The sequence below is a fragment of the Aspergillus thermomutatus genome, assembly GCF_002237265.1.
Source record: "Aspergillus thermomutatus strain HMR AF 39 chromosome Unknown NODE_114, whole genome shotgun sequence".
NCBI classification, from domain to species: domain Eukaryota; kingdom Fungi; phylum Ascomycota; class Eurotiomycetes; order Eurotiales; family Aspergillaceae; genus Aspergillus; species Aspergillus thermomutatus.
The window spans coordinates 1-27,406 of record NW_020798163.1 but is presented as its reverse complement, the minus strand read 5'-3'; the positions used below and the strand labels follow the sequence as shown (position 1 = coordinate 27,406).

General features: G+C 51.8%; 11 protein-coding genes across 11 annotated transcripts; 4 read left to right on the top strand and 7 right to left on the bottom strand.

Annotated features, from left to right (window-relative positions):
- Positions 1 to 799: 799 nt before the first annotated feature.
- Positions 800 to 1,723, top strand: CDV56_103634 (uncharacterized protein; the record flags this gene model as incomplete). The annotated part of the gene is made up of 1 exon (XM_026757253.1): positions 800 to 1,723. One exon carries the CDS (start codon positions 800 to 802, stop codon positions 1,721 to 1,723), a length of 924 nt encoding a protein of 307 aa, XP_026613825.1.
- A 397-nt stretch (positions 1,724 to 2,120) lies between these two features.
- On the top strand, positions 2,121 to 4,809 carry CDV56_103312 (NACHT domain protein; the record flags this gene model as incomplete). Its single annotated transcript, XM_026756931.1, has 3 exons — positions 2,121 to 2,347; positions 2,422 to 3,211; positions 3,268 to 4,809. 3 exons carry the CDS (start codon positions 2,121 to 2,123, stop codon positions 4,807 to 4,809), a joined length of 2,559 nt encoding a protein of 852 aa, XP_026613824.1.
- A 614-nt stretch (positions 4,810 to 5,423) lies between these two features.
- CDV56_103058 (glycoside hydrolase family 39 protein) lies at positions 5,424 to 6,975 on the bottom strand (the record flags this gene model as incomplete). Its single annotated transcript, XM_026756677.1, has 4 exons — positions 5,424 to 6,231; positions 6,291 to 6,598; positions 6,652 to 6,753; positions 6,799 to 6,975. 4 exons carry the CDS (start codon positions 6,973 to 6,975, stop codon positions 5,424 to 5,426), a joined length of 1,395 nt encoding a protein of 464 aa, XP_026613823.1.
- Positions 6,976 to 7,579: 604 nt separating this feature from the next.
- Positions 7,580 to 9,712, bottom strand: CDV56_102727 (DUF4246 domain-containing protein; the record flags this gene model as incomplete). Its single annotated transcript, XM_026756346.1, has 1 exon — positions 7,580 to 9,712. One exon carries the CDS (start codon positions 9,710 to 9,712, stop codon positions 7,580 to 7,582), a length of 2,133 nt encoding a protein of 710 aa, XP_026613822.1.
- A 400-nt stretch (positions 9,713 to 10,112) lies between these two features.
- Positions 10,113 to 12,476, bottom strand: CDV56_102376 (OPT family oligopeptide transporter; the record flags this gene model as incomplete). Its single annotated transcript, XM_026755995.1, has 1 exon — positions 10,113 to 12,476. The coding sequence occupies one exon, from the start codon at positions 12,474 to 12,476 to the stop codon at positions 10,113 to 10,115; it is 2,364 nt and encodes a 787-aa protein (XP_026613821.1).
- Positions 12,477 to 13,177: 701 nt separating this feature from the next.
- CDV56_102231 (nuclear transport factor 2 family protein) lies at positions 13,178 to 13,588 on the bottom strand (the record flags this gene model as incomplete). The annotated part of the gene is made up of 1 exon (XM_026755850.1): positions 13,178 to 13,588. One exon carries the CDS (start codon positions 13,586 to 13,588, stop codon positions 13,178 to 13,180), a length of 411 nt encoding a protein of 136 aa, XP_026613820.1.
- A 2,714-nt stretch (positions 13,589 to 16,302) lies between these two features.
- On the top strand, positions 16,303 to 17,576 carry CDV56_101682 (uncharacterized protein; the record flags this gene model as incomplete). The annotated part of the gene is made up of 3 exons (XM_026755301.1): positions 16,303 to 16,490; positions 16,587 to 16,674; positions 16,725 to 17,576. 3 exons carry the CDS (start codon positions 16,303 to 16,305, stop codon positions 17,574 to 17,576), a joined length of 1,128 nt encoding a protein of 375 aa, XP_026613819.1.
- Positions 17,577 to 17,632: 56 nt separating this feature from the next.
- CDV56_101401 (Zn(II)2Cys6 transcription factor) lies at positions 17,633 to 19,503 on the bottom strand (the record flags this gene model as incomplete). The annotated part of the gene is made up of 2 exons (XM_026755020.1): positions 17,633 to 18,628; positions 18,679 to 19,503. 2 exons carry the CDS (start codon positions 19,501 to 19,503, stop codon positions 17,633 to 17,635), a joined length of 1,821 nt encoding a protein of 606 aa, XP_026613818.1.
- Positions 19,504 to 19,973: 470 nt separating this feature from the next.
- Positions 19,974 to 23,204, top strand: CDV56_100838 (uncharacterized protein; the record flags this gene model as incomplete). The annotated part of the gene is made up of 3 exons (XM_026754457.1): positions 19,974 to 20,689; positions 21,581 to 22,719; positions 22,780 to 23,204. 3 exons carry the CDS (start codon positions 19,974 to 19,976, stop codon positions 23,202 to 23,204), a joined length of 2,280 nt encoding a protein of 759 aa, XP_026613817.1.
- A 218-nt stretch (positions 23,205 to 23,422) lies between these two features.
- Positions 23,423 to 24,743, bottom strand: CDV56_100585 (uncharacterized protein; the record flags this gene model as incomplete). Its single annotated transcript, XM_026754204.1, has 2 exons — positions 23,423 to 24,650; positions 24,700 to 24,743. The coding sequence occupies 2 exons, from the start codon at positions 24,741 to 24,743 to the stop codon at positions 23,423 to 23,425; spliced, it is 1,272 nt and encodes a 423-aa protein (XP_026613816.1).
- Positions 24,744 to 25,269: 526 nt separating this feature from the next.
- Positions 25,270 to 26,632, bottom strand: CDV56_100256 (intradiol ring-cleavage dioxygenase; the record flags this gene model as incomplete). Its single annotated transcript, XM_026753875.1, has 5 exons — positions 25,270 to 25,715; positions 25,768 to 25,933; positions 25,982 to 26,124; positions 26,179 to 26,328; positions 26,386 to 26,632. 5 exons carry the CDS (start codon positions 26,630 to 26,632, stop codon positions 25,270 to 25,272), a joined length of 1,152 nt encoding a protein of 383 aa, XP_026613815.1.
- Between the last annotated feature and the right edge of the window lie 774 nt (positions 26,633 to 27,406).

Here is a 27,406-nt window from a genome sequence, read left to right as displayed (position 1 = left end):
AAAGTAATTATTCTACGGGGAGGAAGACTCGGCCTAGACATGGTCATATTTCTTTTGTACATAAGCTGTATATATTATTTTGGGAGACCCAAAGGCATGCCAAACATAAAGTCGCCTATTAATTACGCACAACAGTGTCTGCATTCTCACATCAAAATTAGTCCGGACTAAGTAATCGGTTGATGAAAATGTGGAATAACTGAAACATCTAAAGACGAAAAGTGGTGTAGACATTATTTTCGAACACTGTCAACACGTGACTTCCTAAAATGGAAGGAAAGAGTGTTCCCAGCTGGACTCTTACTCTTCTTTCACTTCTCCATCACAGCCTGAACCAACCTGACTTCGACTCATATTGTTATCAATACTTCGAGAATATGTTTCTCAAAGATCATTGAAAAATGCACGTGCCGGCCTTTCGTCAAAGTGCTTACTCTGTATACCATTACATCTGCCGTCTGGTTGCTCTTTAGCCTGGTTGGTTTGGGTACAACGTGCACTTCAAAGCATCACATTTGCAGGAACAGTCATTTGCATGCAGACTGGTCATGACATTCCCTGATTGGTCTCTGGATACAGGGATGTTTCCATTGACCAGAAGCTCAGCCTCGCCGCCTTATCCAGCCTCGACGACGTGCGCCAACACATAAAAGGAGTGTCGCCCTCAACTTTCTCCTTCGCGCTTTGAGATCCCCGTGTCTTACAGTTGCCTCGACACTGATGCGATTGTGATTTGGTCAACTTCTCCCAATCAAGACTCACTCATGAAGATTTGCACGGGTGACAATATGCCTCAACAATGACAGACACATTGGCGAATGTATCGAAACTCAAGCCCGAGATCCGCCTTGCGCGGGCCGTATCCGCGTTCAAAGCAGTTCTAACGGCTGACCGCAAAGCAACGTTTGATACATCCATTGCAAACCTTCAGGATCATCCTCCAAACGCAACCGATGTCGCTCGCCTCACGGGTGAAATTGATCGCAATGTGAATCGGAAGACCAGGCGATGTTTTGGCCCCCGCTTCATGAATGTCTTGCAAGCAGTGCAGCGGTACGCATCGATGGGCGATATAGTTATTGGAGGGTCGCAGAACCTGGTTGCTTGTGGTGTTTGGGCCGCAGTCAGGTTGACATTGACGGTCTGTAATCCCGCTAATGAACATGTGAAGGTGTCTGACTTTTGGCCAGATGCTATCTCAGGGAGCTTCCTACTTGGAGAAAGTGTCGCTCTTGTTTATGCAAGCGGAAGAAATGCTCCACGGTACGAGGATATGGCGTTGCTTTATCCGCGCTCGAAGAGACTACAGGATGGACTTTGCGAGTATTTCATCGTTGTTGTAAATCTGTGTCAACATGCCGTCCAGTTTGTTCAAAAGTCCATAATCTCTCAGATGACGTTCTCTATGGCCGACTCGTCTTTATTGACATTCGAGAAAGAACTTCAACAATGGTCGGTTTTCATCATGGAGGAAGTGGCTTTACTATCAGCTCAAAGTGCTGAAGAGGAGGCGAAAGAGAATTCTCGATTCCGGAAGGTGATGGTCACATTTTCCACCTTCAATGAACACCAGCAGAAGCTGGCCCGTAGGATCCGGCTTCTTGACGCTTGTTCCACACATGATTATCAGACTCCTTGGAAGCAGGCTCGGAAGCAGGCTCGGAAGCAAGGAACAACGACCTGGTTTGCAGCCACGGCTGAGTATCAAAGATGGAGGGAGTAGACATCGTCGTGTTCTATGTTATGCATAGGCAAGTTAGGGTCGGGAAAGACGACGCTGATAGCGAATATGGTTGATGACTTGATCCGCTTCGCGCCAAATGGTTCGGTAGCATACTTTTTCTGTCGATATGATGTATCCGAGTCATTGACTGCGAGAACTATCTTCGGATGCCTTGCGCGACAATTACTAAGGCAACATCCTGTTGACCTTACAAATGTCGACCGGTTTTTCGAGGATCCGCTCGCACATCGTGACGAACAACTAATCGTCGATATTATGCGCGAGTTGCTTCCCACATCACCAATTTACATCCTGCTCCTAGATGCTTTACGAATGCCCTGAAAGCGAACAACAAACAACGATAAAGCTTCTCCACCAACTACAACAGCATTTTAAAATGCTTATATGCCTTTCCTTTAGGAAGGACACGGAGGATCATGTCAAACATACAGCTGGGGTCCTCAATGGGAAGTGGACACTGACTATACCAGAGAACAATCCCGACATTGAAGCGTATATTGATGCAGAGCTACATGAGCGCCTCGAGTCGAGCAAGCTATGCATCGGGAATCCAGCTATCATCCTCTCTATCCAACATGCCCTCGTCACCGGAGCCCAAGGAATGTATGTATTCTCCCTACACCACCCGGCCACCCTACTCACTGGAATCAACGGCCGGCTTGTCTGACATGTTCTAGGTTTCTCTGGGCCACCCTTCTACTCGACTGCATTTGCATGGAGCAGACAGATGAAGCAATTCTCCAGGCTCTTGAAAGCCTCCCCCAAAGCCTATCAGAAACGTTCACACGAGTTCTACAGCAAGCCGGTGCCTCAAATTTGCGGCATCGCCACAGGATTGTACAGATAGTTATGGCTGCCCGACGACCTCTGTCAGTGGAGGAATTAGGCGAGGCTCTCAGCGTCATTCCCGGCGACACAACATGGGAGCCTGCACAACAAATCAACAATATTTATGCGGCTCTTGCAAGCTGCAAGTGCTTGATCATTATAGACGAAGAAGAGCAGACTGTTCGGTTCGCCCACCATAGTGTCAAGCAGTTCTTCATTGCCCAGGGCGATGAGCCAGGAAATACGAATCCCATCAACCCGGACGAAGCAAATAAAGAAATGGGCCGGATCATTCTAACGTACCTCAACTATGGGATTTTCGACCGGCAAGTATCTCGCACAGTCTTTCCAACTATTCCCGCAGATGCCCCAGCTCGGATTGTGAACACCATCTTCGGAGGGTCCGCAAACACAAAAAGAATCGCCCTGGAACTTCTCAAGACACGAAAGAATCGCAAATGCGACATAGGCCAAACCTTGGCCGAGATGGCCATGGCGCAGCGAATATCACCAGTACAGAGCCATCCCTTTGTGATTTACGCCAAGGAGTATTATATGTATCATATTCTAGGGGTCTGGGATTGTGACAAGAGAATGGAACGGCGTTGGCAGTGCATCTTGGACAATGAGTCACTTGCCGTAAGTTTAATTTCGGTCAACTAACTCTCCAGCTGATACACTGACGAGAAAGCTAGTTGCGGATTACCGGTTGGCTGCAACATGAATTGCAGCAACGGCGAGTTACTGGGCTCCATGAAAACTTTGTTCCTCGTCACGTTCTACGCCAGCTGTTCGAATATGAGATTGTGCGCAAAGTCCTTGAGGAAATTGGGTTTGATAAACATGATACATGGGCACTCGCTCACGTTATCCTCAAACACCACTTGCGATGGTTTGCGATTCTTATTGATATAGGGATCGTTAGACATATTCGAGCCCCCTTTCAGGCTTGGACGGAAGACTGCGATCTCCCCATTTCGAGGGTACAATTTCTCGAGAAATTCAAGCTAAAGTTGGCCCAGACCACTGTCTCCCCCACCGTTCAACGGCAACCTGGATCCAGGAAGGCGAGCACCTCACAATCCTTCGACTCAATGGAGACGAAGAGATTGGAGAAATTGGCCGAGTTGTTCTGCCTTCGACAGCGCGAGTATCTTGTCCCTCTACTCCATGAAGGTGGACACTATGACTCAGAGGACGGGGTCTTGCCCTTCTTGCCTATTAAAAACACAACCTATAGTTACGACGACGAATCCACATTAGTTCTTGTTTACCCTGCACATCATGATTATCCTCCACCTTACCGTGGCACGGAAAACGTTGATGATGGTTACCTGGTCGCGCTCAGGTCCTTGCACACGCCTGCGATTGGTCCTGGTAGCCAATACTTGATATCTCGTGGAGGCTCTAAAGTTGGTCCATTTCATCTGCTCCAAGCCATCGCATCATATCGTCCCCCGGAACATGGCGGAACACCCCAACCGATCCGTGGGATTTTTCCTCTCTCTGGCGCGAGCTTAGATGACGTTTGGCGGCAAAGCTTGGTTACAGGCCGGGTTCAAACACTTCTGAGGTGGTCCCTAACCCAAATGGCTGGCCTTGCCAAGGCTCTTGCCTTTGTCGTTGAAAATGATAGAGAAGAACGCTATGTATCACTACGCCAGATTACGCCATGCAACATTCAACGGTTCAAACACACAACCTTTGGATCACATGGTTCGGGGACTTTGCGCTTGGATCTACGAACTCTGATGATTAGTCAAAGTAAATACCCTGTTCGGCATTTTGATGAGGCATATCGTGCCCCAGACGAGTATACCATGCGGGAACTTCCAATAGGACGTAGCAGTGTTTGGAGCTTGGGATGCATATATCTTGAATTTCTCATTTGGGCTGTGATGGGATCGACAAATCTTCAAAGATTTCGTGAGGCTAGGGGAGGAGCGAATACTCCGTTCTATTCAAAGATATCTTCTGACGGTCCCAAATTGGCTGATCCCAGCAGGAGTGACCACTACGAAGGATTCGAATTGTCCCCTGAAGTTTGCCGCTGGGCGGACACCCTGCAAAGTGAGTCCGCGCTTCCGTTGGTGCTTCGCCCTTTACTCGAATACTTGCTAGGGAAGGTGCTTGTAGTGAACCCATCAGCCAGGGTACAGGCTCTCCAGCTCGCGCGCGATTTGGAAGAGCATCTTGCAAACTTCGACGATCTAGATGCTGGCTCTGACAATTCCTAATGAGGTCAGCGTCAATAGCTTCTAGTCGATACTCCGGCATTGCCTCCAGAAGAAGTGTCTCTATCTAAGGATTTAAGAAATCATGGAATGAATGATGTAGCAGATATATTTTGGCTCCAGACAGTCATCGCCAGCGCACAGTATCCGCGTTGGTGAGCAGCATACTCTTGTTGCTCCAGTTTTTTTCCTACGTGACTATCTGCAATCTATACGCTGGAGGGCAGCAGAAGCCAACAGTGAGCGGATTGATGAAGCTCCTCTAAGCGGCCGCAGCCAATATATCATTAAAGAAGTTATGCCTTCTTTCTTCCGGTCACTGTGTAATTAGCAGCGGGAGGGACAATTTCGCTAAGGACATGGTTCTCCACGCTGGAGGGTTGTATGTTAAGCCAACCATCCACTCCTATACATTCCCAAGCTTTCTGACACTAACAGGGGGCTTGGGCTTCATCAATCTATAGAATACGAAGAGGATAGTATTCTAGGACAGAGTAGGATGATGGGTCAGAGTTTGTATCCTTCTTTCAAACTAAGCAGATGACACTAGGATGGCCATGCTTCAGAGTAGATTATGACGTCCTTCTTGGTTGATATGACAATACGAACACTGTTCCTCAGATAGCAAACTCAAACGCATACGCCGTCGTGGTGTCAGTCTGATAAACCGGGAAAGTCACCGTATCGCCAGAGTACGCATGTCCATACCAACCAAGATCCTTCGGCCCATCAACCTCACCATAATGCACATCCGATGCGACAGGGAATCCCCAGGTATGCACATTCAGCGTCCCACTAGTCGGCAACCCCAAAGCAGACAACTCATTCAACTGCAACTCCCACGTCCCCTGGGTAATCCGCACACCAACCAGCACCCGCGCATACCCATCATCCCCGACAGTCGCATACGCCTCGAGCTTGAGGTCCGACGACGGAAGCGTACCCACCCGGTGACCCGTCATGTTCCGGTTATAGTACTTGTACACCTGGTAGTCCCCGTTGGGATAGTACCCCGTGCCAGTGGCGCTGTAAGCGGTCTCCGCATTGGGTTTTCCCAGCAGACTCGCCAGGAAATCATGCAGCATGTACCCGCTCAGCCAGTTCCCGCGCAATCCGTGCGCATTGATCCGCTCCAGCTGGGCAATCCACCACGCCGAGCCGGCGGGGACCTGCTCGTTGTACACCGCGTACTCGTTGATGTTGATCGGCCGCCCGGGCAGCCCGTACGTCTTTTGCCAGTGGACCAGCCCGTCCTGCGCGGAGAGCAGATCGCCGCCGCCGCCTTCCATGTGCCAGGCGTATTGATCGGGGATGCTCTTGTTGCTGGCGACGAAGGACGCCCAGTTGTTCCACCAGGTGTTGCTGGCGAGGGGCTCGCCTGCTGACGCGGGGCCGGAGAGCTGTACGCCGGAGCCGAGCTCAGAACTAGGCGTTGCTGTCAGTTGCGAATGCGCATTTCCTGGACTTGTGGATGCATGACATACCGGAGTCTGTGGTACGTCCGTCCCCACATCTGCAAGTACTGTGCTTGGTCCCGGTTCCAGAAATAGGTGAGATCGGGCTCGTTCCAGATATCGATGATCAAGCCATCGGCCATGCCGTTGGACTTGATATCGCTGAGGAGATGTGTCAGGTAACTGTCCCAGCTGGTCCAGTCGCCGTTGTCGCCGGGGTACGGGGCAGAGGAATTCTGCGTTCCGTCTGCGCCCCACAGATCGTGGATCAGGAAGATGAATTGCGCGCCGTGTTGGCGGGCGGTCTTGTAGTTGGAGAGCGCAGAGGCGAAGCGGTTCTAGTCGTTGTCAGAGAAGAATTTCGTTTTTCTTTTCGTGACAGTGGTGGTACCTTATACTCGGCAAGTCCCCAGATCCAGCCCCTCCCAGGCGCTGGAACCTGGGCTCCGCCTGCGCGCTCGTAGTTGTATCCGATGTCGGTGTAGAATTTGGACTATGTTTCGTCAGCAGCGGTAGTGGTGAGGAGAAGAAGTCATACAGGGATCTGGTTCGGGGTATCAGGAAGTCCATATAGCAGTCCCGAAGCGAGATGCTGCGGTTTGCCCGTGTTATTGGAGAAGTTGACCTGGGCCGTGACGGTATCTCTTTTCTGTTGGACGGGGCTGCCAATGGCCGTCCCGGCTAACAGCAGGGAGGCGAGAATGGTAGGCTTCATGGTAGTTTCTCTTGACTTGTGATTGCGAAGTTTTGTTGTTCGATTGAACTGAAGAAAGGGTTGTGAAAGGCTTTATATACCTCAGCGGAGCCACATAGCGATCCGGTGGAGTGAGGTGCGTGTCATTCGGGGCGCCGTAGACAGCGTGAAGAAATGTCCGAGCAACCTAATGTGAGCGAATCTCCAGCGGAGTGAGCTTATTTACACCTGCAACTGTGGCGTCATACGAAGCTATCGCAATGGGATGATCATCCCGGCGGTGGAGTTCCTGCCGCAAAACAGCCGGCGGGGGATTTGTGGGGATGCGGGGAATCCGGGGGTTTACTCAGGCATCGTTCCGGGGTCTTATCAATCTAGGTGCTTTGGTACGTGCTCGGTATGTATCCTAAATGGTGTCTTTAGGCGATTTTCGTTTTTTGAGCAGCTCAAATCCGGAACCAGACTTATCTGAAACCTGCTAAAATTACTCTCTGAGTATGTCTTCGTTTCTATCTTGAGAGGTCATCAGGTATACTTTTATTTATAATCCCACACAATGCCTGCCTGTAGTAATTCCTTTCGCTCGCTATGTACGTTGTGCTTCTGACAAGTTAAACCTATACATTTATGAAACCCCTGAGAATACAAGGGTTCCAGCAAGCTCAAATGTAGCTTCATCCTTCTTGGCTCGTTCCTTCATCAATTCTTCTTTCAACTTCAGGGCTTCTTTCAAATGGATCTGCGATCCAGAGCCATCAATCCAATTCGGCTGTTGGGGGGGAACATTTCGCGTAGAGCAAATGCGGTAGGTTGGGTCGACAAGACACAGAGTAAGGAAACGACAATGTCCCGGCTTAGCCTTGTCCTGAAGCTCTAACGGACCCATTCGATGCTGAAAAGCATTTGGGAAAGAAATCAGACGGCCTGAAGGCATTCTCACTTTGCCTAGCTCTTGCCAGGCTGGCGCATACTGAATTGTTTCGAATCCAAAAAGCTTTCCTATATACTTGAGATCCCAGCACGCATATTTCTCTTCCGGATCTCGCTCAAATATCCGGGCATCCTCATCGTCCTCGTGTTCCTCGTCATCGAAATCGCTTTCATCGTCATCTGGATCATCGCCGGCGCCCATTTTGTCGTAGACGTATCTTCGGCCAGCGTGTGAGAGCCGCTGCCGGAAGGAAATTTGCGGCTCGGAGATATTTTCAAAGTCGAACGCGTAGATGGCGTTGGTAACTATATGCTCGTTTGAATTTCCTTCAGTATGCCAGTCCTCGCCAGGAAAGGATGGCATATCAGGCTCTAGCTCGATACTGTGGATCTTGACCACAACCTGGAGCCCCTTTTCTCGAAACTCGTCCTGCAAGGCAACCGCGTAGAACTGATGATCATCATCTTTCTGACCTTTTGCCTGATAGGCCCATCGGTAGGGTTCCAGCCACGGGTTAGAGAGAAGGAATTGTTCCGTTTCAAAAACTGGACCCCAATTTTCCTGGTCCGCAGGGCCAACGATTGCTTCGCCGGTCCTCCCTGCTTTCCAGTCCTCGTATGAATACGCAGTCCCGGGGTCCGAGTGCTCAAAGACGAACATGTGTGCATACTTTGTTAAGGCGGTGCGACGCAACCCCCAACGTGTCTTCCAATCCTCCGGGATCTTTTGCGTTGTGACCTGAAACCAATGTACCTTATCCCGGGATTCGGGTTGCTGAAGGTACGCCTCCACTTGAGCGCACATTTCTTCGTATTCCTCGGCAGTTAGTTGGTCCTCCTTGGACTGCTCGGGTAGCTTTTTAGCCCACTCGAGAAATCGCGCTTTCCAGTCCACTCCGTAAGTCCGTATTCGAATCGGCTCACGAGGACAGGGATTGCAATGTCCAATGGTGGTGCTGGACGGCTCCTTCCATTTCTCTCGAATCAGTATCTCATTCCACTGCTTGATACTGCTTGCAAGAACTGCCTCGATTGCTGAATACATGTCCCGGTTTGTCGGATGGAGATTGTTGATGTAAGAAGTAATTCGAACATCAGTGGACCCAGGAGGACCAGTGAATTCCACTTCGCAAGGCAGCCACTGAAATCTGGTCGACCAAATGCATCCCAATCTCAGGTGTGCCCAAGCGTCTTCTTGAGCAAATGGCGGTCGCTCTGGTGCAATTTGGCATTCTTGAACGCGAGATGACCAGGAAGCTTCGTCCATTCCGCAGGATTGCCCTCCGGTCAAGACTTTTGTTCTCCCGTAGACAAGAGGGAACAGGGACGGATCGACAAGGTTTGCCACCGCTGACTTCTGAGCGTTTTGATATTGTATCTGCGCCAAGTCCTTAGTCAAAAAAATCGCGGCGTCTTGTAGCTGTGACTGTAGGGTCGTAGAGATCGCTGTATCAGATTTACAGACACCGCTGCCTGTGTTCAAAACGATCACGCGGCCATACTTCTCCAAGTCTCTTGCCTTGTCTTGCAACTCTTTCAAACACCAGCTCCACGTCTGGTCGTTGATTAGCGACGAGGATGACAGAGCATCGTCTCGCCATCGAGCGATCTCTTCCTGCTTGAAAATCCGCACATGCCAGTCCGGTCTCTCAGTAATAGTATTGATCGAATCCAACATTGCTAATTCCTTCGCAGTGAGAATTGAGCCACGCCAGTTTTTGATCCCCGCTGCAAATTGATTCCGTGGAAGCTCGACATTGACGGCAATATCATGAAAGCCGGGAACTTTCAACGGACAGGTTTTATTATCGATGGTGAGTTCGGACATTTTTAGGCCGAAGGAAACATAAGGACTATGGAAGATCGACGTTCCTCACCTCGTTGAGTCTTAGAACAACTAGGGGGCAAAGACAAGTGCAAATACAGTGGGATGAGATCAGCCTACCTCGATACTTAAACTGAGGATCCTTCCACTGCCTGCAATGTAACCAAGCTGTGCTTAAATCTTAATGACTCATCGCGCAGAATCATTATAATGAAGGTTACACTATGATATAGTGATATCCGGGTATGATGCCAAGGACTTTCGCTCATCAGGGGTCTAGATGAACCCATTGCTATTGGCTACGAGACCAAAGTGATGGCGGAGAATTTATAATGCCAAGTTTCTCAGAGCTATGGATAGCCTAGCAGTCTGACAATGGTCCATTGATCGCTAATACACACAACTACAAAGCAAAACACCTCTCCACCGAATCCGGATTATTCCCCCACCAGTTCGGCATGGAGATCTGCCTCCCCGACCCAAAGAACAAGAAAATCAGCAGCATGTTCAGGTTAAACCCGGCATCGAACGCCGCAGCAATCATATAACTGTACCGCTTCCACACCTCAAACCGCTTCCGATACGCCCAGTACATCACCACATACCCCCCGATGATAGCAGACGTGTACCCCGTGCTCACATTCCCGTAAAACACCGACAGCCCGGAGAAGAAGATACTCACGTTCCAGAGATCGATGCGCCAGCGCGGCAGGAGACGATGCAGGCCGTACAGCATAGGCGGGAGTACCGCGCCCAGCAAGAACGACCAGGGGAGCGGCCTCATCTCGCTCTCCTTGAAGAGCTCCTTGGGCCCGATGACGGCGTACTGCACGCCGAGGGTGTTCGACGAGGTCAGCGACTGGCCGGTCCACTGGTGGAGCGGGTCCGACTTGGCGCCGGTGAGGAAGTCGCGTTTCGTGCTGAGGACCCAGCGCATGACGGCGTAGTTCATGGGGATGCCCAGGAGGGTGCCGAAGACCTGCGAGAAGAAGACGGTGCGCGGCGGGATGTGCATGTAGTGCCCGATTTTCTGGTCCTGCAGCATGTACTGCGCGCGGTACCAGGCGTCGCCGGCGATGGAGCCGTAGGTTGAGGGCCCGCAGGGGTGCCGGTGGCCTTCGCCGGCTTTGGTGTGCACCATGTAGCCGTACATGAGCTCGTTGAAGGAGCCGACGGAGAGCTGGTAGTTGGAGATGGCGTAGAGGAAGGAGAAAGGGAGAACCAGGGCGGCAGCGCTGCCTAGTGCGACGAAGAGGGTCCAGATAAGGATCCAGAGGTTGCCGCAGGCGATGGAGACGATGAGGATGATAAAGCCGGCCATGAAGAGCGCCACGTACCACCAGAGCGGGACTTCCTTGTATGATCGCTGGAGGACGTTGAGGCGGTCGTGGTACTGGTGGTTGATGCCTTCGCCTTTGGCCTGCGACGCTTTGTTCCGGGACCTGAGCATCTTGAATAGGTTTCGTTTGACTTGGGTGTAGCCAAAAGTGGAGATCCATGCCACGGACGCCGTGACCTTGGCGTAGTCGAAGAATGTGGCCCAGACGTTCTGCAGACCCATGTACATGGGGCCGATTTCTTCGTAGGCCGTTTGATTCAGACGAAAGTCGGATGTCAGCAGATCCAGGGTGGGATATTTTGTGCCATTGGCCGTGAGCAGAGAATTCGACATCAACCCGTGCTTGTATGAGCCCAGATTCCCCCATTTTGCAGCTGGAATAAGCACCCAGCAGCTGAACGCAAATGCCAGGAACAACACCACCTGCGTCCACCAGGGAGTGAGCAGAATCGACGATCCGTTCCAGTTGATGTTGGACCAATCCAGGGAGAGGTTCAGGAACCCCATTCCGCCCAGACCTGATCCAATAAAATTTGCGAACGGGTTACGGGGCGCAACCCAGCAGAGAAAGGCAAGCGACGACGTAAATGGAAAGACATACTCGGGGAGAAACTGCCACAGAGTCATACCCACGAGCGAAAAGAAAAAGATCTTCATCTGGCGTTTGGCTAAAGGAGAGGACGTGTCTTGCTTCCGGAATGTCTCGAACAGGGTGGTCTGCATCAGGGCCTGAGGCCAGATGAAAGAGGGATCGTACAGGAGGATCTGACGCGCAATAGCGGCAAAGGCATACCCAATCCAGACAATCGAAAACATGAAGAAGATTGCCACGGCCGGGTTCACTCTTTGTCCATAGAACAATTCCGCCAGAGAGATCGGAGTGTACCCCAGATTGTAGGAAGCTCCGGATGCCGCCGTCAAGGTGACGAGCACATGCTCCTTGATGCTCCACGGTGCAGGATTAAGACTGAAGGCCCATCCCGTCAGTGGAACCCGGATAGTCCAGGCAGGCAGCCACCGGGCGAGAAAGTGGCCGACATAGTGACAGGCAATCTGCACGAAGAAGACGGAATACGGAGCCTGAGTTGTACGATAATGGCTCATCTGCGACAAGAAAGCTCCAGGGACGACAAAGATGACCGAGAGAAGGAAATAGCGAAAGGTGATGGTGGGCAGGGTAGGATCATCTGTGAGGCTGACCAGTTGGCGGACCTCGAGGGGAAGTGCTGCAACCTCTGGATCCTGTTCCGTTTCTTGCTCGATGGCGGTTGTTTCGCTGACCGGCTGGGTTTTCTCCGCATCCTTCAGGGGCGTTGCAGTTGCAGAGACGGTTTTGGGTTCATCGCTGCTGACCGGGGAGTTACTGGAGGTGTCGTTACTGCCATGGCTGGCTCTTCGTTTTCGATTGAAACGCGTCAAAAGGCCCATTTTGACCGATTGTCTACCAGAATGGAGGTATTTCCAACATAAAAAGTGGCGAGAGACATGCCGGAAGTTGCAAGTATTTAAGCGGCCCCTTGCGTCTCGGTTTTGGCCCTAAGAGGATCGAGTCGTTATCTGTGAGGTTACATGGCACCAGCCACGACACCGTGCAACCAGTGCTATTAGTCACAGCACTGGGGATTTTATCGCATGCTGACCTTGCTCTTGTGTGAATTTCAGCATGGGCAATCTCTAGTGATCAAGATTTATACTTGTATTTTGTATTATGGATGCTGATTGGGCAATTCGGATCTTAGCGTTGGCTCATGTGGAGTATTCAGCGTACACTTTTCACTCTAGCGGATGGCGTTATCGGCGTATGCTTATTCGTGATCTGATTCTGAGTAGTTGGAATCTCGAAGAATGAAAGGCCAAATCTTGGATGGCTGCGGAAGCTCTCCGTGTGGCTGTTAGGGATAGTTCCGATGGCATCATTTCATTCATTTTAAGCATCACCCCGAAACAAGCCATAACCTCCCTTTCTGTTATATTTATCTTCGATTGGGAACTTTTATTCAAGTTAATATCACACCATTTATTGTATTGCATGACTTGTACACGACAGTATACTCGACTATATAGGAAGATTTCTCGACTAGGAAAGCATATACATACAGGTATATGATCGAATTCATTCATACCCGCACTTAAGCTGTATCGTGCCTGGCAGGATGCTTCAGGGGATTCGTTCCCGCCATCCAAACCACCACCCTTGTAAACTTGCCATCACCATCGACGTCAAAAAAGTTGCAATTCCGCATATCATTCTGCGTACCGTCCATGAGCTCTCCAAGGTAAGTCTGCTCGCTGGAAACCTTGCGATTGACCTCATCGACAAGGATGTTGGTGATCTCGTGGCACATCGTTCGGGACGACTGGATGAATGCTGCAAAGATATTGCGGATCTCGTCGACACCGGTGGCCGTGACATGGTCGGTTTGCACGGTGAAAGTAGCATGCGGCGCGAAGTGGGAGACTATACCGTCAAGATCCCGGGCGTCAACGGCTTTGAAGAAGCTGGCGGGTAGAGATGCCAGATGGTCGCGGGTCAGTGCCATTTTGGGGTGGGTTGGATTGGATGTAGTGACTGAGAGAACCTTGGAATAACTATCCAGATCGAAATGAAGTGAGTTGTGGATTATGTGGCAGCATGTTGATCTCAGCTATAAGTGGTTGATCGAGTATAATCCCAGCTTAGGGCTTCTCTCCCGTTCTTGGCATGTTGGCCCCCGCTACGAGAAACAAAGTCCCCAGTCTAAATGATACACGTCATTATGATAGAGGTCAGACGTTGACATCAAATATGCGCAGAAGAACTAGAACAGCCAACTGGGATTTTCTGTGGCACCACTCTCATGCTGCCATTGGACCGATAGGTCATCCCGATTTGGCCATGTGAGACTTCGACTTAGTGGTTAGAGGGTGGCCCGTCAACATGGATGATCCTTGAGCGCATCAAACTCGAGGAGGAGAATAGACTTCACCACCTGATTAGTCTGAGTGTAGTCACAGTTACGCTATGCAATAAGGATGCGACAGAGTACCTCCGGTAATAATGCGGAAAATACTAATAATGGGATATAATCCTTTAGAGTTATGTTGCGACTACTCTGAGCCAAGCCCCAGCTATCAATACTCCTGAAGATAGCAATTATTACCGATGCAAATACCTAATACAAGCAATGGAATTCCAATGACAATTTGCTAAGCGTCACTGATTCGTGAACAAAAATATGACTCTGAAGGCCATTGTAACTTCAACCGATCATCCCATCGTCAAAGTCATTCGGAATTGTCCTCAGCACTTGCTGCCTTTCCATGGCATCGGTAAATATGTTCCTTGAGATTATCCTCTCTGTTACACCTCTTGTAGCATCCCTTGACAGGACAGACGTGTAAGCCTGGGAATATATGAACGGTTCTCACATGGCGCAAGAGATCCTCCTTGCGGTTGAAGGAACGTCTGTTCCTGCACCCTTTCCATTGGCATCTGGGGCTGTCTTCATTGGCAGTGAATCTGTAAAAGAGTGTCTCAGTCTAGCCTATTGCTGTGTTCGGGTTGAGGCATACCCTTTTCTCTTTGCAGTCTCAATAGATGTCACAGCTAGCTTCCCCTTGGCAGGTTCAGCCAGGGGATAGCCTGGGGCACTGCTTGCCATGTCGTTCGGACGAGGAGAGTGAGCAGTAGTAATGACAGACCGGTGATCGTCATTGGAATCGTCGACTCCACCCATTGCGTGCGTCATTGTGCCGAGCAAAGGAAATGAGGCCGAAACGAAACTCGGCATCTGATTGGCTGGCGGCTGTATACTTTCACCGAGTTGAAAGTTGGATGGCATAGCAACTAGAAAGGGAGAAGATGGATTCTCAAAAAGTGACAAACGGTAAGGAATAACATTGCACTGATTGTATAATAGAGTATCGTCATCAACTTCTGCATGAGAATGGTAAACCTCAGGGTTGGTTTCTTGAGTAGATGTATCCATAAATGAGTCCAAGAAATCTGGTAATTCAGACATGTTTGCTTAGAATGGAAATAAAACCTGAATGAACAAGTTAAACGGAGAATAAGGTGTAGGCGATTACAGGGAATTGAGCTAGATATTGTAGCTCATTATGTTTTGATGAGGGAGGAACTCATATATGTACAATCTGAATATGAGTGTGTGTATGTGTGTGATTTCTGCGTAGGCATTATTTAGGCAAGGCAGGTTGTAGTATGAGTGGGAGCATGGAGTAGTAAGTAATAGGGAGCAATGGGGAGCATGGGCGACTATGGGCAACAATGGGCGACTATGGGCAACTGTTAGCAACAGTTAGGAGCCATTGCTAACCATTGGTAGCAATTGGTAAGAGCCTCTCCCAATCAGAAGCCTTTCCCAGTCGAAGGTGCATGGGCTAGTATTCGAATTTTGCTTGGCATATTGCGCAGGTAAAAGAGTATGAGGAAAAAAGAAAAAATAAGGGAAAAAAGCCCTATTACTCTGTATAAATGATTGAAATGTCTGACACGGGCCAATCGAGTGCTCAATGCTAAGGTACCTCCACTTGAGCTTGGTGCAAGGCTAGGCCGGACTGCTGAGGTTGCCTAGTTTATCCCTAGGTATCTGAAGATTAGACTGATCGTTTGCGCTTCGTCTCGTTGGATACATGGCCAGTCTCTTCTAACAGACGGATTTATTCATGCAATTCACTGCGTACTGCGTAGGCTTGCTTCGCTCGCAAGCTCTTACAGGCACAAGCAATGGGGATTTCCCAGGTTGGCAACCGACCCCATGTTCTAGAGATGCTCATAGGACTGATTATCTACATATCTCCCTATTGGCGTGCATGCTGATTGTTTCTGAGAGGCAAGCCACCTCCCTTGGCATGGTCAGAGTCCATACACTCCTAGAAGGATGATGTCGAATGACCTTTCCCCTTGTACCAGAAGGCCATTTCCTGACCTTTTTTGCTTAGTCTTAGTGGAATCGGACCACACTTATTTTGACCTAAGGTCCCCTTTCTATGAAAGACCAATGTTCATTCAAGAGGCAAGATTATGAGTTATAACTACTCAGCTATGGTATTTGTCGTGCTCGAACTATTGGTCCACCTGTCAACCCTAAGGAGATGAACGGCCGAGACCAACGGGGTCGGCTGTTCACCAACGCCGCGCCGAGCGATAGGTCTATATCAAGACTAAGAACCTTCAATTTGTACCTGCCTACAAACCCAATCTTACTTTTGCATATTTCAAAAAGAGGAGGAAAATCCCTTCAAGTGATTTAAGATGGCTACGTCAGACCCAACGCATGAAAGCTCTACCTCCACAATCCATGAGACGGAGACTTCCGAGCATCCTCCTATGAAATCGCCTCATGAAGCCAATCAGGATATCGAAAAACCACCAGCTTGGAATAACAACGATCCCCCTCCTGATGGAGGCATCACTGCATGGCTAGTGCTGTTCGGCGCATGGTGCATCCTCTCTGCAGTTTCGGCTGGATAAACAGTACGCCAGCCTTCCCTATACATATCGCAAACTAACGAGACAGGCATCGGTACATTCCAAAGCTACTACGAAACCACTCTCCTACGAGAACACTCCCCCAGCACGATATCCTGGATTCCCTCTCTACAAGTCTTCTTCATGTTCGCCATGGTATTTCCCTACGAACCCCAGCAACGACAGTGCATCACTGACATACGTAGGGCCCCATCGTCGGAAAGCTATACGACACCTTCGGCCCCCGCCACATCATTGGCCTCGCTGTCCACAGAATACTACCAGCTGCTCCTCTCCCAAGGCGTCTGCAGCGCCATCGGCGTGATCTTCCCGATTATGGTGAGCCGGTTGATGGGCAGCATCGGGTACGCGTGGACGATGCGCACCGCGGCATTCGTGATCCTGGCGTTGCGAACTTGAGCATCCGAGCGCGCGGGACGCCGAGTGCGGGGGGCTTCAGTCGGGAGAGTCTGCTTCGGCCGTTTGGCGAGGCGAAGATGGTTCTTCTTGTGCTGGGGTTTGTGTGCTTGACGTTTGGGGTGTTTATTCCTATCGATTACATTGTTGTGCAGGCGGTGCATGCGGGGATGAGTGCTGCCCTGGCGCAGTATCTGGTTGCTGTTCTGAACGCGGGGAGTCTGTTTGGGCGCTTGTCGGCGGGGGTGTTCTCCGATCGCGTCGGTGCGTATAATATCTGTGTCGGCGTGGTTTTTCTGGCTGGGGCTGTTGTGCTGGGGTTGTGGATTCCTGCGTCGGGGAATGCGGCTATCGTTGTCTTTGCGGTGGTGTTTGGGTTTGCGTCCGGGGCGTATGTCAGTCTTGCGCCGGCGCTGGTGGTGGGTATCTCCCCGCTGCAGGAGATCAGGTACCGGACGGGGTTGTTGTTTCTCGTCTGTTGGTGGACTGACGACGAGTCCGATTGCGGGAGCCATTCTCCAGCGGGATGGGGGTTCGTATACGGGGATGAAGATCTTCTCGGGGGTGATGTTGCTGGTTGGGACGGGATTTGTGATGGCGGCGAGGGTGGCGCAGACGGGGTGGTGAAAGCCAAGTTTTAGCGTAAGATGTAGATTTCTTTGTCATATATCTCTGAACGTGTAGGATATCATAATGATCAAACAGTCCACTCTCCAGACCCGAACAACTCCAGATCCCAATTCCCCCAGTCGAATACATTCTCCGGTCCATGCTCCTGGAAATCGACCTGCTTATTCGTCAATCCCTCTCTCGCCCTCAACGCCTTGGCTCTCAACTGCGAGATAATCGCCCATTTGGGCCCCGGATCCGGCCACGCGGGATCCCTTTCCACCGCCTCAAAGTTCTCCTCGGCATTACGCCATGCCCGATCAACATGCACACTCGCCGGATACACAGACAGATGCCACAGAACATACGATAAAAGATGATACTGTGTGAATGTGGTGGTAAGCCAGCGAAAGCCGCGGAGCAGGTCGTTCGTCTGCAGTTCCAGTCCGCACTCGAGGCCGTGGCAGGCCATCGCCAGCGTCTCTTGCGCTGTCGGACTTTCATGCTGTTGGCTCTGACTCTGGCCCTGGCCCTGGGTCTGGGTCTGTAGTGCTTTCTGCCTTGCGTAGACTGCGACTTTCATGGTCAGGACGTCGGCTAGAAGTAAGCCATGCCGCTGGATGGGAATATTGGCATCCCCGTGTTGAAGGTAATTGCGCTGCATGTAGTCCTGGAGTTGCCTGACTAGTGGATCGGGCGAGACACCTATAGACGCCTTTCGTGAGATCTCATGCAATTGACGGTTGATTTCTATCGTGATGAGCGGAAAGGTCATCTCCGTCCAGCGCGGTTGAGGTGCCGGTGGCACGGTCGCCGTCGCGGAGAGATCCTGGTCGTCGAGGTTGGAAGGCAGATTCGTGTCGCAGGGTTCGTTATGCGCGACAACGGAGACGCCGTGGTCTTCCGCGGCGCGTTGATCGCACGTCACAATGTGCCACCACAGCCTGCGGCGGAGTTCGCACTCTAGCGGTGAGAGGTTGAAGTGCCGTCCGTCGCGGTGGAGGCCGATGGATTGGGCAGCGCGGGTGGTGAGGCCGTGGAGTGTCCAGTTGGAGCGGCCGCTATTGTGGTAGCGCAGACATGTCTACTCATCCGAGTTATAGCCTTTCTTTCAGACAACTGTCATGTGCATACCTGGTAGATGGCCATTGCTTGCAGCGAGGTCAGAGTCGGCGCGTCCAAAAACGAGGAGCGATAGAGGGCAAGCTCGAACCCCTGCTGATACCGGCGAATATCCGAGCGGATCCCCTCCCGCAAGGGATCATCTGAGAGTAAACTTGTTGTGGCTGCAAAGCAAATGGCGAACAGCAGCGCATGGGCATCCACAGACGCGTCCCGAGGCTGGTTGATGGCCGCAAAGACCCGTGGCTGCGTCGACGGAATATGTAGAACCTTCACCACTGGATCGACGCGGCTAAGGAAAACCTGCCAGAGCTGTGTGGCATGCCATCGACTAGGTTGCAGCGCCTGGAAATCTATGTGCTCGCGCAGTGAGTTGGTAATGAGTCCCTCGACCCTCAGAGGCGACAGTCGTCCAGGGCTCTTTGCAACGGACCGGGGCGTGCCAATAGCAGTTTGCAGTTCTTTGTCTTTCTCAAGGAACCCGGACAGCAGATGTTCGTCGATATACCGACCGTCCCGCACCAAAAGGCCCTGTCGAGGCTGAGGCTCAGGAGGAGTTGATCGTGCGGCATTCGTCTCATTGTCATGTATTGATCTGGCAATTGATGGACTGCGGATCAGTTCAGTCACTGCCCTCTCCAGCTGATCTATACGAGAGACTACATCTGCCGAAGTGGCTTTTGGCGGACGCCGTTGGACTCTATTGGGGCTTGGATACTGGCAGGGAACTTTCAACCGGACACAGGCGGCGCAGGGGGAACCCTTGTCGCAGCGAACTTTGCGTTGATGGCAGCGGAGACAGGATCGCTCGACGTTGTACCGGCGGATATGATCCATAGTACGATCTCTCGATGATTGCAGATGCCTAATAGTTACAAGTAGCGGAGATGGTCAATCGAAAAGTTGTGCCACTTCTTGGCATCTCGGCGTCGGTCATTCATACCTCCGAGTCGGCCCGGGCTTAAGCTTATTTGTACTTCTTGGCCAATCGGAGGACAGACCGCAATCACACTGCGGGGTCCATCGCACTGCATCATTTGGGGATCTCAACCTGGTGCAACCACACCGTGTTCCAAAGATCTTACGTCAAGCATGCCGCTTGGCAGAGAAGAGAGACATAGGCTGAAAATTGATATCATCGAAAGGGAAAAATACACAGCCACAGTGTGCACCGACAGAAGCTGAAATCTGTCCTCCCTGATGCCGAACAGGCAGCAATCTAAGCCACATTCCATGCGGAGTACGGAGTATATCCTGCTCTGTATCCCCTGTCAACTCCCACATCAAAGACAAGAACAACTACCAAAATGGCCCTCGCAGACGTCCCACGTATCAATGTCCTCTGCATGGAAGATCGCTTCATCCCCGCCTTCCAACAGGCTCTAGCCCAACACTGGCCCGAAAGCGGCACCACCCCCAAACCCACCATCACCATCCTCAACACCTCGCTCAGCCGAGTCCCTTCCAGCACGAAGTTCGACCTCATTGTCTCACCGGCAAACTCCTACGGCCGACTCGACGGCGCCTTCGACGACGCCATATCCCGCACATTCTGCCGCCCCCCGAACCACGCATACGACACTCTCACCAAAGCAGCTCAGACAGTCCTCTACGAGCGGTGGAGGGGCTTTGCACCTCCAGGGTCCTGTACACTCGTCCACTTCCCAGAGGAACTGGTCGGGGAAAATAAATGGGGTTGTCGCTGGGTGGCGATCTGTCCGACGATGCGGTCCCCGGACCGGGTCAGGTGGGACCGGGAGATTGTGTATGAGTGTGTGTGGAGTCTGTTGTGTCAGGTCGAGGGATGGAATCGATGCCGGAAGAGAGAGAACCGGATTGAGTCGATTTTGATTACCCCACTGGCGACGGGGGCGGGAGGGGTGAGTGCGGAAAAGTGGGCGGCGCAGTTTGTGTTGGCGATGAGGCATTTTGTGGATGCGCTAAAGAGGCCGCAGAGATGGGCGGCTTTAGGATGGGGGGATGTCATGAAGGAGGTTGAGGAGGTGAAGACGACGTGGGAATTGTGAGCACTGATCGTTGTCCAACCCTAGTCTGTCTTGGATAGATATTTCCCGGAAGCGTACATGAACCACGTTTCGTACCATATTCACTCCACTCCGCCAAAGATGGCCTTGGTCACTTTGAACGAGCCATCGTAGGCGGACTGACAGATCGCCGCTCGACAGCTTTGTGATAGAGGATGAGCATAATTCCCACGAAGACGCACAATGCCTGGCTACCTTAATGCTTCTTTTGGTGATCCGGCTGAGATGCTTCTTGAACCGGAGTTGCTCGTCAAATGCGACTCCTAAAAGCTTGACTGTGTCGGTTGGGCAGATATTTGATCTGCGTTAAAGAAGAAATAAAGAACAGGCGACAGTGGGGAGCCTTAGGCCAGGCGGATGAAGAGTCGTCGGGCACTCGAATGTTCTCATGATGTACGAGATCATGCAAGAACCAAGTCTAGCAGGGAAAAGGAAAGGCTTAGGACACGATGTCTTCGGTGTGGTCTCGCCAGACGGCTGATGCTGGCTTGACAGGGAACAGTGAAACGTAATCCATTGTACTGCGCTATCAGGCAAGGACCGAGATCGTACCCTTTACCTTTGCCTGTCAAGCTGTTCAATAGTGTGTCTGGCTGTGGCTCGGATGCACCTATGTTTGTTACAAGTGCTGCTTCGCCCGGCTTACACCAGCTTACATTGACTACTTGTACACGCACAGGACGAAGGATTCACTAGTGGATCCATGCTTATGCTGCATGTGCCTTTCGAAGACAACGTCTGCCTCGCATATGCTTGCTCGCTCAGTCATCGTTTAGTAAGCTAGATTCTTCGTCCTATCATGCATCCATCGCTTCCACAGACTGTTCTGATCAAGCTTTGTGGAAGCCCGCCCTATCTGAATCCACCAGTTCATCTTTCCTTGTTGCTATCTGTGTAATGACCGTGGAGATGTATTTGAATTTCCATCCGAAGCTAGTATTCGTGCTGGTCGCCGCGCTCGGAACCATCGCATGCGTGTCCGTCAGGCGTTTCTTCATCCGCCGTCAGTTCGCACGCGCCCACAGTTGCCAGCCAGTGGCGAGATCCTTCAATAAGGATCCTTTCCTGGGACTCGATACAATCCCCGGGACGATCCGCGCTCTGAGACAGCATAAAATTCTTGAAAGGAGTTGCGAGCTCTTCCGTGTCTACAGCAACACATTCACGGTAAAAGAGCTGCAAAAACGTGCAATCTTGACCGTGGAGCCGGAAAACATCAAGACAATCCTGTCTCTGAAATTCAAGGACTACGGCATTAGCCACCGCCTCGAGCCGTTCAAACCGCTGTTGGGAGAGGGCATCTTCGACACCGATGGCGACCACTGGGCCTCATCGCGCGCCCTGATCCGGCCCAGCTTTGCCCGGGACCAAGTAGCCGACCTGACGTCGTTTGAGAATCTGATTCAGGACCTCTTCTCGTTACTCCCGCGTGATGGAAAGACAGTCGTGGACTTGCAGGATCTCTTTTTCCGCTACACGATCGACTCCGCAACCGAGTTCCTGTTCGGACAATCAGTGGGTACTTTGAAGAAGACTCATTCGGAGCTCGGTTTTGCCCAGGCATTTCATTATGCGCAGAAGGCCATCATCACGCGAGGCACGCTGGGCCCATTGCGCATATTCTACCGCGATAGAAAGGCCGACGAGTGCAATCGCATCTGCCGGGAGTTCGTCCAGCAGTTCGTCGAGGAGGCATTCCACGCAGTCGAGGTGAAAAAGGAAGACAAAGAAGAACAACAAGCCGAGACGAAGCGCCAGAAGCATATTTTCTCGCATGAATTGGCGTCGCGGACATCCGATAAGCATCGCGTTCTGGATGAGCTGATGAATGTTTTGCTGGCTGGTCGTGATACTACTGCCAGTCTGCTCAGCAATCTGTTCTTCATGCTGGCCAAGAATCCAGCAATTTGGGACAAGTTGCGCAGAGAAGTAGCTGGTTTACAGGGTCGGGCACCAAGCTACGACGAGCTTCGCAGCCTTAGATATGTCCAGTGCTGTATGAATGAATGTAAGAGAACGCTCTCTACTACCCTGTCCCCTTCGACCTTGACCTCACTAACTCCCTTAGCGCTACGTCTACATCCAGTCGTACCACGCAATGAACGCGAGGCGGTCCGAGATACCGTCCTCCCACTCGGAGGAGGCAAGGATGGCCTCTCGCCGGTCTTCGTGGCCAAAGGTACCCTCGTGAGCTACAACGCATACGCAATGCATCGACGGACAGACTTCTACGGACCAGACGCAGAGGAATTCCGCCCAGAGCGCTGGGAGGATGGAAAACTACAGCCCCGCTGGGGCTATCTGCCCTTTAATGGCGGCCCGCGCATCTGCATCGGCCAGCGATATGCTCTGACCGAAGTTGGCTATGTTGTCGTCCGGATGGCCCAGACGTTCCGTCTCTTGGAGAGTCGAGATACGGGACCGTGGGAGGAATCGCTGGCCTTGACCTTGTGCTCTCGGAATGGCACGAAGGTGTGTCTGACTCCTGCTTGATGCGTCGAGTTTGGACGGATAGTCGGAACGATGTTGACGAGGAATGATATGGCAATATTGGTATGTGTAGCGGATCCTACGGTTAGTCAGAGGCAGTTCGCAGATAGAAAGAATTAAGTGATTGGCCTGACTGGAGGGGGCGGCCTTGTTGACACTTGAAGTCCAGAAGACGATAAATACACGTATGCAACTCATATAACTCCTAGCCCGACGTCAATTCACTCCCCATTCTCCACCTTTCTAGGGCAACACTGACCTCCAAGAATACACACGAAAGCGACAATCGCGTACAATCCCCATAGCTTCCGCTGCTTCTTTATCAAAAGCCACAGACACCGAATGAGACTGTATCCCATAGTCTCCTTTGCAAGTGCTTCGGCCTTCTCATCCACAGACAGAGACTCAGCACCCACAGTCCTTGTGCGATGCAGCGACAGCTTCACGGCAGACTTCGCATCATCCTTCTCCTCACTAACTGCCTTCTCTGAGTCAGCCTGCTCTTCAGCCTTGCAATTTGTCTTCTGCAGATCCTGCCCCCGGACAAGTCTCGCATAAGCACCGTCTCTGGCAATGAGTTCATGGTGCGTCCCTTGCTCGATGATTCTACCAGCGGACATGACAGCGATATTATCCGCCTTCTGCACCGTAGCCAATTTGTGCGCAATGGTGATGGTAGTTCGGCCGACAGAGATATTATCCAGTGCGCTTTGGACAATCTTCTCAGCCTTCAGGTCAAGAGCACTCGTCGCTTCATCCAGCAGCAGAACCGATGGCCGAGATACAATACTGCGTGCGATAGCGATCCGTTGCTTTTGCCCTCCAGACAGCATGCGCGCACGCTCACCGATCTGCGTATCGTACTGCTTGGGCAAGTTCTCAATGAAGTCATGCGCAAAAGCGTCTTGACAAGCTTCTTTCACAAGAGCACGCTTCTGCTCGTACGAAGCCTCCGCCCACTGTGTGCCTACCAAGCCGAAAGCGACGTTGTCGAAGATTGTCCCGCTAAAGAGGACCGGTTCCTGCTGCACAAGGCGAATTTGCGTGCGTAGCCAGGCAATGTTGGGTTTCTGGATGTCGATGCCGTCGAGCAGGATCAGACCCGCTGCTTGGTCGTACCAGCGCTCTAGAAGCCCGACTATGGTGCTCTTCCCCGACCCACTGGTGCCGACCAGGGCTGTAGTCTTACCAGCAGGGACACTCAGGTTCAGGCCGTTGAGGACTTGTGTATCTAGACGAGATGGGTAGGCAAACTCGAGAGCTTTTATTTTGATCTCGCCAACACATTTCTCGGGCGTCAACCCTGCGGTTGAGAGGGAGTTGATAGCGGACTTCTTGTCGATGATGCGGAAGAGCTCGTCCGCAGCAGCGGCGGCTTTGGTGACTGTTATGATTTGAGGCGCGATGTGGGTCAGAGCTGTGGCGGCAACGACGACCGCGAAGATGACGCTGCGAAGAGAATCAGTCCTGATCATCAGCCAGGGAAGCGAAGGCATACGTTACGATGTCACCCGGCTCATTGACCTCACCACGAGCGAACATTCGGATGCCCTGCCAGAAGGCGAGACCGTACGCATAGTTTTGGATGTTCTTAGCAAAGCAGGACAACTAAGACAGACTGATGTGGAACCGAGGTGTCCTAGCCATGGCTGTCCACCAGAGAGTGGCCGAGACGAAGCGAAGAGATAAGGAAGAAAGTAGGAGAGTAGGGGAAAGGGGGCTCTTTGGCAGCATGATCAATGTCTTGTTACTCCTGCTAGACAACATCTAATTTTGAAACAGCCGCTGAATCAGCTTGTGTACGGAGACTCGAGATATTGAATATGAAGAGGGTCTAAAGTAGCAGCCATAGGGCTAGCCTCTAGTGAGTTGACAATGCTCAAGGAGTGAATGTAGAATGTAATAAGTACAATTCAATGTATTCTGCTTGGTTACGCCTAACGAGTGATGGCGTAACTATCTGTCCTTGACTTTACCTCCCCTGTACACTTAAAATAACTATATGGTTAAACAGCACAATAACAGGTCGCTCGACAACAGGAGCCTAAACCAAAATCCAGCTCACCATCTAGCTAGGAGGAGCACCGCCAGGGCCACCAGAGCCAGAGCCGCCAGGGCCGCCGGACCCAGAGCCGCCAGGACCACCGGAGCCACCGGAGCTTTCGTTCTCGACACCACCATCCGCAGTGTAGTAAGCGGCAGGAGTCACAGAGCTGCTCTCGGAGGAGTCCATGGCAAGGGAGATCCAAGCGAAGATGCCGTCGGAGACGGAGTCACCCAGAAGAACGTATTCGACAAAGGGGTCGATGGTGTCGGCCTCCTCGGAGAGGATGCTGTCCTCGGCGTTGGTGGTGAGATCCTGGGTGTTGGAAGTGTAAGGGGATGTCTCCTCGACGGTGGAGATGAGGTCCTGGTCGAAGAAGATCTGACCGACGTGAGCGGAGTGCGCGGTGTAGAGGGCTTCGAGGGTGTTGTTGGCGTTGACGGTGGTTTCGTCGAGGGAGTGGGTCAGGACTGGACATGACCAGGTTAGCTTAGTCTCATCATATCAGAAGAATGAGCGTACCGTGGATATGGGTGGCGCGTCCGGTGTAGTGGCCCGGGAAGATGGTCTGGAACTGGGCGACACCCTCGTCGTCGGTCTTCTGAAGACCACGGAGGAAGGTGGCGTCGAGGTTGCTGTCGTCGTTGGAGTTGCCGTTTCCATTGGCGACGACGCCGGAGTAGACACCCTGTGCTGTCAGTTGAATTCATTTGAGCCTATTTCAAGAGAGACTTACAGTAGCATTGCAATGCCAGAAGTCCAGGTAGACACCGGTGACAGGCTCGCAGGTGGAGCTGTCGACCATCTGGATATCCACGTAGAGAGGGACACCCGCCTGGTCCTCAGTGATGTCTTTGCGAATCAATTCGCCGCTAACATCTGTAGGTCGTCAGTCAATAGCCAATGATCTACCATAGCAACAATGAACCATACAGTAAGGTCCCTGAGTAACATCCGGTCCGAGGACACAGGTTGCGTTAGAGGAGAACAGGACCGAGGGGTCGGTGGACAGGTCCACATCCAAAGAAGACTCGTGGGAAGTGTTGAGAGCGTCAAGGTCGCGAGCCTTGAGGAAAGGAGCACCTAGAGAGTGATTAAGTCAATGCTGATCCCACGTAGAGGATTGAGAGGGGTGCATACGAGTCTCCAAGCCCTTGCTGCGGCGAAGCATCTGGACGGCATGCTGACGACGAGCAATGCTGCGACTCTCAAGGCCGCGAGCCTTGAGCTTCGCGGCGCATCCTCCCCAACTGCGAGCAACATTGGACCGCTTCAGGAAAGCCGCACGCTCCGCAGCCTCGGCTTTGACATTGTGGCCAGGATGCGCCAAGGAAACGCTGGCGAGGCCAGCCACGGCAGCGACAAGGGTAGAAGCGAGTTGAACCATGGTAGAGGCAGTAAAGATGCGATGGGAGAGAAGCAGAGCGATGGTGATGATAGAGCACCTCATCAACCAGCGCAGGTGACACCTTTATACCTTTTCGTCCATGAGGTTCGTACGCACAAGTCGACCGTCGACATTCTGTTATTGTTGCGGTCAACATGAAGAAGTTACCCCGTACGCAAGTCGATATTGCATCAATATTGATGCTGACGCAACCCTTGTAGACGGAGTTGATCAACTCCGTCGAATCAGACAAGGCACATTGCTCAGCAACCAGGGCTGAAGAGAGACAATGGACCCTCCTACGGGGTAGCTTCCCGCACCATCTCCCGATGATGCATACTGCCCCTCGCAGGGCTCCTGGGCGTCAAAAGTTCCTCGCCCTATCCCGGAAGGGATAATTCGCAGTCCAGGGCCAGAACCAGTGATCATCGCTGGCTGACGACGCGGCCCCGCTCCCGCTAGTCCAGGACTCGAGGAGTACGGAGTACGGGGAAGCAAGTCAATTTTAACATCTGCACGCTGAAGCAAATAGAGGTCTTGGCCTGCCAGCCAAGCGCAGAGCGAGTGTTGCGGAAGTCCGGAAAGTCCGGATACTCAAACTCCAGACGTCTCTGCCACTACAGTGGGGTGCAAAAAGTATTCGACCGCCCCTACCTTACCGCCTACTATTCTGCCAGCAGAATACCACCAAACGCGTAGTTATCCATTACTTACCTAGATATCAACAACCAAAATGGGCCGTAAAGGCAAAGAATTGACCCCTCAATTACGCTC